This window comes from Pecten maximus, chromosome 5, assembly GCF_902652985.1.
Source record: "Pecten maximus chromosome 5, xPecMax1.1, whole genome shotgun sequence".
NCBI lineage: Eukaryota > Metazoa > Mollusca > Bivalvia > Pectinida > Pectinidae > Pecten > Pecten maximus.
The window spans coordinates 34,496,073-34,511,938 of NC_047019.1; the positions used below are offsets into that span (position 1 = coordinate 34,496,073).

The window sequence follows — 15,866 nt, forward strand, 5'->3', positions numbered from 1 at the left end:
AACCATCATTGAAATATAAGATAACAGATGACATTACCTTCAAAAAAGCACCAATACCATTTCAACCAATTCTACAAATAGAGTTAGATTCTATGACACAAATAAACAGTATGAACAGTGCCTTGTACTTAATGGTTAAAGACAATTAAGGTTGTAAGTGTTTGTATCCTCCACCTTTTATCCATAGCAACAGTTAAACAGGAACTAAGAGTGTTTTGGCAGAGTTTCTTAAATGGCTTCCTAAAAGCATGTTACCGAATGGAGACAAAACTAAATGTCGAAACAGCACACCGCGCTGTAATAAAAGTGGTGCACAAACCGGTATTTCCCGAAAATAGAATTTATCGTTAAACTTTAAAGAATCTGATAGTGAAAATGTCAGCGACCTTATTTAACTGTATCTACTGTAACAATAGACACTGGACAACAAACGACAATTGTAACTAATACAAATTCTATTTTTTCCTAAGGTTTGACAGATCATGCACGCTGATCTTCTAAGGTAAATGTTAGTGGCGTTACAATACCCGAAGACAGTTACGTCACTATATGTGAGTTACATGAATGAAAATTTATTTTGTTCATATGTTGTCCCTGTATGTGACGGATTAGACACGTATTGCCCTCTGTCCCTGTGTTTGACGGATGAGACACGTATTGCTCTTTGTCCCTGCGTGTGACAGATGATATACGTGATACCCCTTGTCCTTGAGTGTGACGGATGAGACACATATCGTCATTTGGCCCTGTGTGTGACAGATGAGACACGTATATTGACCTTTGACCCTGTGTTTGACGGTAAGACAAGTATTGCCCTTTGTCCCTATGTGTGACGGATGAGACATGTGATACCCTTTGTCCCTGTGAGTAACGCATGACACGTGATACCCTTTGTCCCTGTGTGTGACGGATGAGACACGTAACGGCCTTTGTCCCTGTGTGTGAGGATGACACGTGATACCCTTTGTCCCTGTGTGTGACGCATGACACGTGATACCCTTTGTCCCTGTGTGTGACGGATGAGACACGTGATACCCTTTTTCTCGCACCTCGGACAGGGAAATCTCACGTGATACCCAGTGCTAGATTTTTCTATCTCGTCCGATCTGTCTGGTACCTTTACGTGAGTTTTGGCGGAATTTTAACCCATTCATGTATTCATCCGCGCAAGTTAACCAATATTATTAGAAATATGTGCATTCAAACTGTTTTTGTCATGTATTTAATTACTATGCATTGTTTGGTTGGTTGTTGTTTATTATTAAAATAATATGTACCGATTGATCATTGTTTTTCTTCTTTGATATAACCGAACTATATTTTTACGCGAAAGGACTGAATTCGAAGCGCAGATGAAGTGGTTAATCGACTTTGAACCGGGAGGCCTCAGACGGGATACTCTTACACTCTAAACGCATATATAGATGGGTTGTTATTATACAACTAGATATATGTAAGAGGTGCGAGAAAAAAAAAATCTTTTACCTGTAAGTGATCGAGCTAACGCCTCGGTTGGGATTATGTTACAGAATCTTAGCCCTCGACTGAGATAACCCGATCTCGATCACTTACAGGTAATAGATTTTATTGTCCCTGTGTGTGACGGATGACACGTGATACTCTTTGTCTCTGTGTGTGACGGATGATACACACAATACCCTTTGTTCCTGTAAGTGACGGGTGACACACGTTGTCATACGCTTTAAAAGTGTATTAACAAAAAAAAAAACAAAAAAAAGACGGAAACCATCTGTAAAACAAAATGGGAAATACACAGGAGAATATAGAGAACAGCACCCTTGAATTTACTCACTAAACGTAAGGAGATATTCTTACTATTAATGAATATGAACTGATTTAGATTGATAGTTTTACTTGATTTAAGCAATGAAACGTGGTTTAAATTGTTTCCATGCTGCATTTGCCCACCATACATCTTGCTGTTATATCGACGATAACAACATTAAAGACAAAATACGACAACTTACAATTTATATAACAATGTATCATACAGACAATACAATGACGAACACTTATAAGATAACAATGTATCATACAGACAATACAATGACTAACAATTTATATAACAATGTATCATACAGACAATACAATGACTAACAATTTATATAACAATGTATCATACACACAATGCAATGACTAACAATTTATATAACAATGTATCATACACACAATGCAATGACTAACAATTTATATAACAATGTATCATACAGACAATACAATGACTAACAATTTATATAACAATGTATCATACAGACAATACAATGACTAACAATTTATATAACAATGTATCATACACACAATGCAATGACTAACAATTTATATAACAATGTATCATACACACAATGCAATGACTAACAATTTATATAACAATGTATCATACACACAATGCAATGACTAACAATTTATATAACAATGTATCATACACACAATACAATGACTAACAATTATAATATAACAATAAATCATACACACTATACAATATCTTACCATTTTTATAACAATCTTTCTTACACTCAATAGAATATCTAACTATTCTTATAACAATTTATCATACACACAATACAACGACTTACAATTTTTATAAAATGTATCATACACTCAATCCAATATCTAACCATTTTTAGAACAATTTATCATACACACAATACAACCAGTAACCATTTTTATAACAATTTATCATACACACAATACAACCGGTAACCATTTTTATAACAATTTATCATACACACAACACAATGTCTAACTATTTTTGTGGCAAGCGACATCTTGCCTAACAGGCAACACTCGAAATAATATTGCGTTTTGTGAGACTACCAAAATTTTCTGAAACCTGCTTAAGGACCGTTATAAATCTATTATTTATACCCATTCTTAAAACCTATCAGGACTACTGTGTCATATATATATGTTTAATGAAATGTAATAGGTGAGGCGGTAATAGAAAGAGTTCCTGGAATATTAGCGCGACGTGCTCCGTAAGATACTGCCACAGACCACCGCTGTCAGCCTCTGTCGCACACACCCAACACAAGTCATACCTAGTCCGCACCGCATACCTATATCGCACTTTAAAAGTAATCTTTGACATCAGGGTGTTTTATAGATTTTGGTTTCAAGTCACGGTAGTTTGTCCTAAAACTATCTATAGATGAATCAATGCTGGAGAACAATACCGGAGAGAGACAAGCGACCTCGTCTCTATCACTGCCTCTTTTGAACACGTTTTAACATACGATAATATCATATCGATTCAGAATAATTTATGAGAAACAACCACGAGGTTTTTACTCTACCAATAACGTTTAAATGCCGGCCCGATTACAGCAGTCACTCAGTTTACTGTGGACACACAACATACCAGTGTGTTAATTATCAAATTAATTAACACTTTTTGGTGACAGTTTGTAAACTTTTTAACAGACTAAAGCATATCGAAACGATATATTTTCAAGTATTAATATTTCATTTTTTTGAAATATTTGTGCGATATCAGTATGTCGACGAGCGTGTACAATCCGGTGACCAAACCGATACCGTCGGATACGGAAGCGGTCAAGCGCAGACTGGCCTTCCAAAAGAGCTACAGCCAAGAAGTAAGTACTTTTGTCATTACAGCATGAACATGCATCATAATGTGTACCGAACTAGATTCATTTACAAAGCCGAAGAAGTTTCGTTCTTTTCCAATCTATGAAGATCTTGTAGATTGTTATCAACAGACTATTTGATCTCCTTAGCATGAAAAATTACCTTCTGTATATTTTACAATCTCAAAAAAAGGAAATATAAATTTTCTGTATTATCTTTATTTCACCTTATATTTCTAACAACACCATTTAAGTGAATGCTATTTCAAATTCTACAATTGCTTTATAAACTCAAATGATTACCATTACGATATACTTATGGTTCCACAAAAAGTAAGGCTGTAATCCTTTTATACCAATTCCTTTGTCAATTATTTTAAATCGTCAGCGATGACATATATGTATTTTTATCATGCTAAAATAGTTGTGATCTTAACATGTTTAGGTTAACTTTAATTGTGATTTGACGATGTTTATTTCTCTGTCATTATTGCGATTTCCCCTAGTAGTCGATGAGTAGGTTTGGGTTATCCTCGCATTACATTTGTAATTTTACTTTGAGGCCATACATGTTGCCTAAGGTATTGAATTACCTTTATATTTACTGATTAAAGTATTGATATTCGTAATAATTTGGCTTGAACCATCCGTACGTTTTAATTAAAACATCTTAACAAAACCAGTGACGTCCCCTTGGCGTCTTCAATGCATTGTATGTGTTTTAATATTAAAATGCAGATTACTTTGTTAACATTGTATTAATAAGTTACCTGTATAGCGGACATGTAGATACATAGCTTACCTGTATACCTACATAGTACATTGATAACCTTTGATTATGATATACGTGCATGGATACAATGTAAACCGTCTTTACCTCGACCACCTAATGTGATGTTAAACCAGCGCGGTGCCAAAGCGAAGTAGGTGGTGGAATAACTCGTGCGTATGACACTGCTATGTCGATAAAAATATAAACCACACGTATGACACTGCCATGTCAATAATTAAATAACCCATGTGTATGACACCACTATGTCGATGAATTGATTGCATATGTGTATTTCACCGCTATGTCGATGAATGGATTTCCCATGTACATAAATAGGTAATTTACTTACACTTGTATATGGCATCGGGAGGAAAATGAATTGATTTACACGTATGTATTACATAACTAGGTATATATGTCTTGATTTACACGCGTAAATAACAGAACTAGGTATATGTCTTGATTTACACGTGTGTATGACAGAACTAGGTAGATGTCTTGATTTACACGCGTAAATGACAGAACTAGGTAGATGTCTTATTTACACGTGTGTATGACAGAACTAGGTAGCTGTCTTGATTTACACGTGTGTATGACAGAACTAGGTAGATGAATTGATTACACGTGTGTATGACAGAGTTAGGTAGGTTATATTTTTTAATTGAATACACGTGTGTGTGACAAAACTAGGAAGGTTAATTGATTACACGTGTGTGTGACAGAACTACGTAGATGAATTGATTACACGTGTGTGTGACAGAACTAGACTAATGAATTGAATACACGTGTATGTGATCAAACTAGGTAGATGATAAGCGGTTACAGTGTACAAATAATAGTTGGTATTTTTCTACCTAGATCTGCCATTCACAAACAATTCAACTCCTAACTCTGTCATACACACGTGTAATCAATTCACCTATCTAGCTAGGTCGTACACACGTGTAATTAATTCGCCTATCCAGCTAGGTCATACACACGTGTAATAAATTCGCCTATCTAGCTAGGTCGTACACACGTGTAATTAATTCGCCTATCTAGCTATGCCATACACACATGTGATTAATTCGCCTATCTAGCTATGCCATACTCACCTGTATAATACACACGTATAACAATTCATCCTCCTATCTATGTCATTCACAAATATATAAATTATTTACAATGTAGGAAATTATATAAATCATTTACAATGTAGGAGAAAACAGATGTTTTTTGATTGGGTAACACCTTCGTACATATTTGTTGAGATGTAACAGGTATAAGTTGAAAACGAGTAATAAAATTATAAAAAATGTCGAAATTTATTTTGATTCATTGAAGAAATGTGGAATTGTTTTGTATCAATAAGAAAATCGTGATAAATTAGATATGTCCTTCCAGCGCAGTGGTAAGTAATTAAGGCGTGTATAATAGTGTGCTTCAGTACATACATTTTTGTTTATTATTGACAACATAAGGTATTGTAATGCATTCGTCTACTTTTGACGCCTCATAGTTCGTGTCATTCACGAAGGAACTCGGAGGTGTTTCAACTTCGTCATAATCATGTTAAAGAATCAGCGATGTTGTCGAAATTGAACTGGGGCTAAATTACCAGTGTCACTAAAATATCACACTAAACTTCGTATGGGATTCTCCTGTTACCCCTATACATTTGTTTGAACATCCTTACAATATTTCGAGTCTATAATGGAAGACCCCTACATGCCAAACTGTTCGATAAATACCATTAGCTAGATATGGACTGTATAGATTCCCCATTGTATTTAACAGCATGATGAGTGCGAGCTTACCATGATGTTTTTAATGTAAATATTAATCATGGTTTATAGTTTTTAACATATACATACCAAAATACAAATAAATATTACATTTTCTGATGACCTTATGTCGGTGTCGCATGGTTGTGTTTCTCAGAGACATGTTTTGATCTGGGCTGGGAATGTGACATTATATCTCAAAGAGTGACAATTCCTGTTACATCGGGGGATTTCTTGTTTTATTATATCCGGAAATTCCTCTTGTTTCTGTTGGTAATAAAGAATAACAATGAATATGACTTTCTATGTTTTATCAATGGTTACCGTGACTACGCATTACTACACTGTAAACTTGGGCGCTTTTCCTGAATATAGGCCTCAAATCCCCATTTCATTCTTGGACCCAATCGTCTGTCAAGAGACTCGTGGCACTTGTGACGTTTAGTCATCCAAAGGGTGGGTTCTCAATGGCGATATGCATGCAAATTAACCGTTGTTAGAATACTACATGATGGAGTCGAGTCAAAGGAAAACTTAGGTTTCTGGTCTGTGAGAGTATTTATTGTACTGGTGTGGTGTTATGTTCTTCTATGAACATATGTGTTTCGGGGTAATCATTTGATGGTTGGGTGATATATACCTGCTATGTATGTTTCGGGGTAATCATTTGATGGTAGGGTGATATATACCTGCTATGTAGGTTTGGGGGTAATCATTTGATGGTTGGGTGATATATACCTGCTATGTATGTTTCGGGGTAATCATTTGATGGTTGGGTGATATATACCTGCTATGTACGTTTCGGGGTAATCATTTGATGGTTGGGTGATATATACCTATTATGTATATTTCGGGGTAATCATTTGATGGTTGGGTGATATATACCTATTATGTATATTTCGGGGTAATCATTTGATGGTAGGGTGATATAAACCTCTTATGTATGTTTCGGGCTAATCATTTGATGGTTGGGTGATATATACCTGCTATGTATGTTTCGGGGTAATCATTTGATGGTTGGGTGATATATACCTGCTATGTATGTTTCGGGGTAATCATTTGATTGTAGAGTGATATATACCTGCTATGTAGGTTTGGGGGTAATCATTTGATGGTTGGGTGATATATACCTGCTATGTATGTTTCGGGGTAATCATTTGATGGTAGGGTGATATAAACCTCTTATGTATGTTTCGGGGTAATCATTTGATGGTTGGGTGATATAACCCTCTTATGTATGTTTCGGGCTAATCATTTGATGGTTGGGTGATATATACCTATTATGTATATTTCGGGGTAATCATTTGATGGTTGGGTGATATATACCTATTATGTATTTTTCGGGGTAATCATTTGATGGTTGGGTGATATATACCTATTATGTATGTTTCGGGGTAATCATTTGATGGTTGGGTGATATATACCTATTATGTATGTTTCGGGGTAATCATTTGATGGTTGGGTGATATATACCTGCTATGTATATTTCGGGATAATCATTTGATGATATATTTCTCTCATGTTTCGGTCCGGTTGTTTCGGTGAAGCGACAAGTCCTCACTTTTTAATCGGTTTTTTATTGAGAGTAACAGCTATTGTAGCAACGTGTTCATCACTCATGATCGATATAGTTGTGCATCAAGTTCCTAAAATCATGGAAATAAAATAGCTATTTTCTTGTGCATAACACAGTATCATGGCAACCGATGTGCATTTAAACCATAGAAACCATTACAACTCATTTCGTATCATGATTCCCTAGTGATTCAACCAAAATGAAATGTTTTATTGTTCATTAACGACTATTAATGTCCCTATTGAATTCAAAAGGTTGATCATGCCACTGGCTAAACCATGTCGGTTCGGTAACGAAACCTGTGTCATTCAAAAAAACATTCATCGCAATAAAACATCAAAGTTGTCGTGCATTTCCTGCCCAATGTCAAGCTGTTGATTGGCGATCACGAAACTTCACTGTCAGTAACTGGTGTTTAGACCCCTATGATGATAGCAGTTAATTGTGTGACAATATTAAGGTCTTACAAATCTGTTATTTTTTAACTTCGTTGGAACAGACTAAAATGCAATTTTGACTTTTTATGTCAGAAGGAGATTGACAAGCATAATTCAGAAACCCGACATCAGGAAATACGCACCACGCTAATATCATTTCCGGATCGGAAACCTATTCTGTGTGTGCCTGTGACGAAAGTTCCCTTCAATGTTCGAACAAAGACAAAAGCATGCGCATAAGAATAAGACTATCGGTTAAGTTATCAGCAGTATTATTTTTCCCGATCAAAAATATTCACATGTATATTAGTTTAGTAGATGTTTGTAATTGGGACTACTTTTCTTCCGTCAGCGAAACAACTCAGGATAACGCATTACTAATTCGGTATACAAGAGATGAATGTTTAAACGATGTACCAATGATAAAGGACAAATAAGATAGACAATTAAACATTCCTAATAAAACAGTAACTGAATATATATCTAAAAATATGTTGATTTGCACTTAATCCTGTTGCTTAGCATTGTCTGGTTTTGTCTACGGTCCTTATATATATATATACTAAAGCCCTTATATGCTGAATTATACTGCATTTGGCGCATTATTACAATCATCCAGACTAACATGTCTCCGACAGGTATGCTGTATACAAAACCCATCAACCTTGCAAATTTGAGAGCTGATCCTAAAACATCTTCTCCCTATGGTTGCATCAGATTTTTTTTGCTGATCCTCTGCAAGACCGTTTCACATGAGAAAGGTGTACCTAGCACTATAAAAGGCCGAACCCTCATTTTATTGTGAAGGTAATGGATGCAATACTGTTTCTGAATGTTGACGAGTTATCATGTGAATCTCTCTCTTACGTCTTTATAAATGCGCTCCCAAGACAGGCATAACTGCCAAGCATTCTTCATATTATGAAATAACACACAGTTATATGGTAGTGTGAGAGGGTATCTCCATACTTCTATTACAGCAAATAACATCTTATCAAGATGGTGCCTCTTCATATTTCCCTTATAAAAACACAATTATATGCTTGTCGGTAATTGCTTTAATATTCAATGGTTATATTAATGAAGTATATTAGAAATACAATTGTTAAATTGAACAATTGATCGACATTGTAAAAAAGATACACGCGCCATTATATCCTATCAAACAAATCAATAGAGTGAAATCAAAATGAATTAAACTGTATCATACAGCGACCAAAAAAAATCGAAATATATGGCCCATCAACAACAACCTGTACTACAGGAACGTGTTTGGACACGTGTGAAAGTGAAGCCAAGTACCCTCCGATCACTACACCAATGTACGTAGGCCCTGGTCACACAACAAACTACCCTGTCCAGACGTAACTCTATACTGAGCGATGTGTAATTGATAGGGACAAATATAATTCTAGAAACAGGATATCCATTTATTAAGTATTAATTTGCTGTCACTCTGCTGCAATTTATGATTCTTCTGCATATTTCTGCTAAATGTCATTTTTGTATAGTTCATTGATAGGCTTTTATAGAAAAGCTTGGTTTCTGCGACCTTGATGAAACGGATACTCACCAAGTACAATAGCGACACTCTAATCTCAAGCCTAATGACGATTTATATGGCGTTTGTAAAACGTTTATAATTTTCGCCTCGTTGTTTAGTTTTCTCCTGGGAGCGAGGATGGTTAGACTCTCTCTGTATCGGACACAATAGTTTGCCAGGCACTATGGAGGTCCAATGTGCATAGTCCCGAAGTCAATTATATTGTGACGTAATAACACGTAACCGTGTTCTTCATCAAGTATTCTACTGTGATAATATAGTGTAATGTGTACTGCCATACCATTATTAAAAAGTGAACAGAATTTGTCGATGCATGTTACATAATACGCATATTCAATAGTTATTGTTAAATACGAGTACCATTTTCCTTTTATAGTCCTCCTTCACATCTCACGATGAATAATATGAATGCTTTATATTGAATTCCTCTGCTGTGGTCCTATATGTAGAACAGAATGCTTTTAAACCGGCTCGTCTGGACACCAGAGCTCAAAGAATTGTTCAAGTCCATACATAACTACACTTAAATTACCTGAAGTATATATGCCTTTTAAAATGACATTATATCCCGCTCAAATCAAAACCATCTGATTTCTACGACCGAACGTTAGTCCCCGAGGTTGTCTGTTACCCTGCTGGTGGATGTTTAGTCCTCGATGTTGTCTGTTACCCTGCTGGTGGGTGTTTAGTCCTCGAGGTTGTCTGTTACCCTGCTGGTGGGTGTTTAGTCCCCGAGGTTGTCTGTTACCCTGCTGGTGGGTGTTTAGTCCCCGAGGTTGTCTGATACCCTGCTGGTGGATGTTTAGTCCCCGAGGTTGTCTGTTACCCTGCTGGTGGATGTTTAGTCCCCGAGGTTGTCTGTTACCCTGCTGGTGGATATTTAGTCCCCGAGGTTGTCTGATACCCTGCTGGTGGATATTTAGTCCCCGAGGTTGTCTGTTACCCTGCTGGTGGGTGTTTAGTCCTCGAGGTTGTCTGTTACCCTGCTGGTGGGTGTTTAGTCCTCGAGGTTGTCTGTTACCCTGCTGGTGGATATTTAGTCCCCGATGTTGTCTGTTACCCTTCTGGTGGATGTTTAGTCCCCGAGGTTGTCTGTTACCCTGCTGGTGGGTGTTTAGTCCCCGAGGTTGTCTGTTACCCTGCTGGTGGATATTTAGTCCCCGATGTTGTCTGTTACCCTGCTGGTGGATGTTTAGTCCCCGAGGTTGTCTGTTACCCTGCTGGTGGATGTTTAGACCCGAGGTTGTCTGTTACCCTGCTGGTGGATATTTAGTCCTCGAGGTTGTCTGTTACCCTGCTGGTGGATGTTTAGTCCCCGAGGTTGTCTGTTACCCTGCTGGTGGATGTTTAGTCCCCGAGGTTGTCTGTTACCCTGCTGGTGGATGTTTAGTCCTCGAGGTTGTCTGTTACCCTGCTGGTGGGTGTTTAGTCCTCAAGGTTGTCTGTTACCCTGCTGGTGGATGTTTAGTCCCCGAGGTTGTCTGTTACCCTGCTGGTGGATGTTTAGTCCCCGAGGTTGTCTGTTACCCTGCTGGTGGATGTTTAGTCCCCGAGGTTGTCTATTACTCTACTGGTGGGTGTTTAGTCCCCGAGGTTGTCTGTTACCCTGCTGGTGGATGTTTAGTCCCCGAGGTTGTCTGTTACCCTGCTGGTGGGTGTTTAGTCCCCGAGGTTGTCTGTTACCCTGCTAGTGGAATTTAATCCCGAGGTTGTATGCTACCCTCCTGGTGGAATTTAATCCCCGAGGTTGTCTGTTACCCTCCTGGTGGACATTTAGTTCCCGAGGATGTCTGTTACCCTGCATGCCACGTCTAAAGTCTGATAAACAGTTGGAAAGTAAACACATGCATTTTATGTTCCCGAAAACAATCCCGAAATGGTCAAATTAGAAGCCTAGTGCACTTCCTATTCTTTACATCGACATTTGTTCGTTACTAGCTTTCCTTTTTGGCTATCCTTGCATCATTGGCGAGACACAGAAAGGCGAAACGGCTGAATGATGCAATTTTATATTCATTATTCGGCGTGTGCTGTATTCATTGCTTAACTTATAATCAAAGATTTTTAGGGTGTGTCTTTTGTACAAACCCGATTTGACTCGAGACCTAATGACGGGTACTACATAAGGGGCAGCAAACATATTGCTGATTTTTGTGGGGGCTCATGACTCCTTCTGGTGCCATCTTCTCGATTGAATATTCTCGGCTTGTTGTGATACTGTGCTGCTGTAAGTACATATTATGGATTGAATTCTTTTGTAGACAACTTTTGTAATATTATAAGGGATACATTAAGAGATTAACAGGTTGTATAGAAAACGAGTAGTATCAGTCATGTTATTATGACCGATTGTAGATGGATACCGCTTAGGTAAGGCTCATTGTGACATTAAGGATTGGTTGATGCGGGTTTATCAGTAATTTAATTTAGTAATGGTATACTGTATGTAGTCTTCTTTATATTTGATTTCGTATCATTTCACATCTTATGGATCTACCAAGGTAAAATAGGGCTGAATAAAACATGGGAAAGTAATTCTATTTGGGCCTGAATTAACATGAACCCTCGATCACAGGCTGTATGACGTTGATCAGTAAATCAGATATGTACATACTCAACTAGGGCGGGATACAATCAGGACTTCCAATGCTCATTAGATAAACACTTAAAATTGATAGTATAATTAGGAATAATTGTTATTGTAACACATAGTTTGATTTACTAGGTGAAATATGCACGTATAAAAAGCTGACATTAAAATCACAATAATGATGTCAGTCGGATTAAAGTAATTTAATCACACACGTGGCGTGATCGATAAATACGCCAAAAATAACAAATACTCATCACACAAATTAATATTAGGCTAAAATCCTTTTTACTTTTTCTTATTTACTCTTTCAGACAAAAATTAAAACATTTCATGGTTGATATAACCAGTATAATCCTCATATTGCGTTTGTTCCGACAAATACCTAAAATGACTATATACAACTAGCAGTTACTGATTTATTCACGCAGAACTAGATTTGCTATTTGAGGTCTTGTTGCTGATGCTGAATGTCGCTCCGTGTAAAATTTGTCGATGAGAATCGGATAATGATCTGATGTTTCTGTGAGTTTAACCATGTTTTGACAACCCGTTGCCCTTTGCGGTGATCGAACATGCTTTTGCTATAGTTACACGCACTCCAATCGGTACGAGCACCAGCGACCTTTATAATGTTGTCCGACCCGGTGTATACCTGTGGCTGTTTGTGTCGTGGATTGCCAAGAATGGCTTTGGGGCACATTTAATATTATTCAGTTTTTAACGTTTCATTAGTGTCCACAAATCAGGTAACCGAAGAATGAAAATGTCACCTGGTAAATACAGATTTTAAGTATTGCGATCGATACATTTACAAATTGAATGATTTTCCCTTGGTGTAATATTTAACAAAGGTTGGCTGGAATAAAAAAGAAAAGAAAAAAAAACCACATTACAGATATAGATTAAAATAATGGACAGAAGTTTATAATTAGTAAATATTTTTCATGTCGACTTTTCATGATAAACAGCCCATCTAACACTAAAATTCGGCCAATTTCCACCAAGCGACTAGGTTGGTCGAACGACAGGGTAAGTCAAATGACTGGGTTATCAAACGACTACGTTATCAACCGACTTGGTAAGTCAAACGACTGGGTTATCAACCGACTTGGTAAGTCAAACGACTGGGTTATCAAACGACTAGGTTATCAACCGACTTGGTAAGTCATACAACTGGGTTATCAACCGACTTGGTAAGTCAAACGACTGGGTTATCAAACGACTAGGTTATCAAACGACAGGGTAAGTCAAATGATTGGGTTATCAAACGACTAGGTTATCAACCGACTTGGTAAGTCAAACGACTGGGTTATCAACCGACTTGGTAAGTCAAACGACTGGGTTATCAAACGACTAGGTTATCAACCGACTTGGTAAGTCATACAACTGGGTTATCAAACGACTAGGTTATCAACCGACTTGGTAAGTCAAATGATTGGGTTATCAAACGACTAGGTTATCAACCGACTTGGTAAGTCAAACGACTGGGTTATCAACCGACTTGGTAAGTCAAACGACTGGGTTATCAACCGACTTGGTAAGTCAAACGACTGGTATATCAAACGACTAGGTTATCAACCGACTTGGTAAGTCATACAACTGGGTTATCAAACGACTAGGTTATCAACCATCTTGGTAAGTCATACAACTGGGTTATCAAACGACTAGGTTATCAACCGACTTGGTAAGTCATACAACTGGGTTATCAAACGACTTGGTAAGTCATACAACTGGGTTATCAAACGACTTGGTTATCAAAAGACTTGGTAAGTCAAACGACTGGGTTATCAAACGACTTGGTTATCAAACGACTTGGTAAGTCAAACGACAGGGTTATCAAAGGACAGGGTAAGTCATACGACTGAGTTATCAAACGACTCGGTAAGTCAAATGATGGGGTTAGTCAAACGATTAGGTTATCAAACGACTAGATAAGTCAAACTTCTGGGTTAGTCAAATGACTGTGAAATATGTCTGTTATGTAAACGAAATCGTAGTGAGGGAAACGGAGAATACATTCAGGTGTTCTGAAGGTGAAGAGAAGTCGCCTTCTGCTTCATTGACGGTAAAGTCAGGTATAATACAGGCTGTGTCACTTACCCAAGATGGCTACCAATGTGGTGGCAATGGAACATACCATCTCAACAAACCATCGGTCGGCATCTGTAACGGAAATAATGGCATTGGGAACACGGCAATGGATATCGATGGTGCAATGGTGTAGAAAATGTGAAGTATAACTGTTGAGTTGTATTGCTGTAATAGTTATTGTTGTTACAGATAAAAGCACATATTGTGCTACCTATACCACTTGTAACGACTATAAGTAAGTACCGAATCAGGACGGTTAACATCTTAGATAGTCTATTTGACTTACATAGCTGAACAGGAGTCGAACTACACCATAGTTTGACAGTAGTGAAGCCTATCATAAATTACTGAAATGTTATGTCTGCCAGCTAAAATCACGGCCATTCTTCTGATCTCTAACATCACTGCGTTTTGTAGAAGAACGAAACGGCTGTATGGTGCAGTTTCGTATTCATGATTTAGCATCTTTTACTAAATTAATATTCAAAGTGCGCTATTGTGAGTCTGTATGTCTCAAACTATTATCCACATAAAATTTCTTAACAGATACCATCCCTGGATACAACAGGGGCGGTCGTATCTAGCTGGCATTTCGACAGCTTCATGGAAAAACAGGTAACAGTTATTGCTAAATCTTATCACTATCAGATCTGAGGAGTCGGATGCATGTAAGGATTGCACTACGTACTGTGTACATCTAGTTAGGACTTTCTTATGCCTGAACTACATAAGGATGAATTATCATTTGTCGGTAACTGAGGTTAAGGCGCTGTGTGGCGCTAACCCCAGGGTTCGACCCCAATTCCACTTATGACAATGACAGGAACGCTGTTTCTCAAAATTTGTGATATTTGCTTTTAAAATGTCGATTCTGATCGCAGATAAATCTGATTTTCCCATCCATGCCCTGTTTTAAAATACCACAGCACCGGCTGATTTCCTAAATGAGCACATTTTTATTCGTACTTATATATACTATGTGATGGTTTCTGTAAAACACCGCCATATATTATTGTGGGGGTTAATTCATCGGTCAGTATATCGTTAGCATGAAAGCCGTCATGTTTGAACTTCTGATTAGTAAGCGACATTCTCAGGATCTATCTGAAACGCCGTCTCATTCAAGGTTGTGGGTTTCAAAATGGCTGCTTTCATGCTGACGATACATTGACCGATGGCTTTATCCCCGACAACAACACATGTTTTCTGCAGTCTTTTTTGTCTTCTTCCATTTTTTCATAGCTATAAAGGATTCTGAATTTTACCGGTTGTGGTATTTGTGGCTAGTTTGAACGCATTGAAATTTTCCTCGGTTTTGTGGTGTAGATATTTCTTCCATTCACGCCTTTTTGTGCGAATAGAAGTTTACGCCTCCGCATCGTGATGTGATTTCCACGAAGTTCAGTTCTGCGACGTCCTTTTTACAAGTATTATGTCATCTGTTAGTTTTGCAAAGATATAT

The 15,866-nt window shown here is 37.5% G+C and overlaps 1 protein-coding gene across 2 annotated transcripts in view; it reads left to right on the forward strand.

Annotated features, from left to right (window-relative positions):
* The first annotated feature begins 3,350 nt into the window (after nt 1-3,350).
* The window catches only part of LOC117327869 (tyrosine 3-monooxygenase-like), a 52,844-nt gene continuing 40,328 nt past the window's right edge, over nt 3,351-15,866 (forward strand). The window contains exon 1 of one of the 2 annotated variants that reach the window (XM_033885088.1): nt 3,351-3,614. In XM_033885088.1, the coding sequence (XP_033740979.1) occupies nt 3,516-3,614 (99 nt within the window). In that variant the 5' untranslated portion in view covers nt 3,351-3,515. The remainder of the gene's footprint in view (nt 3,615-15,866) is intronic. The other variant, XM_033885089.1, reaches the window with a different exon arrangement.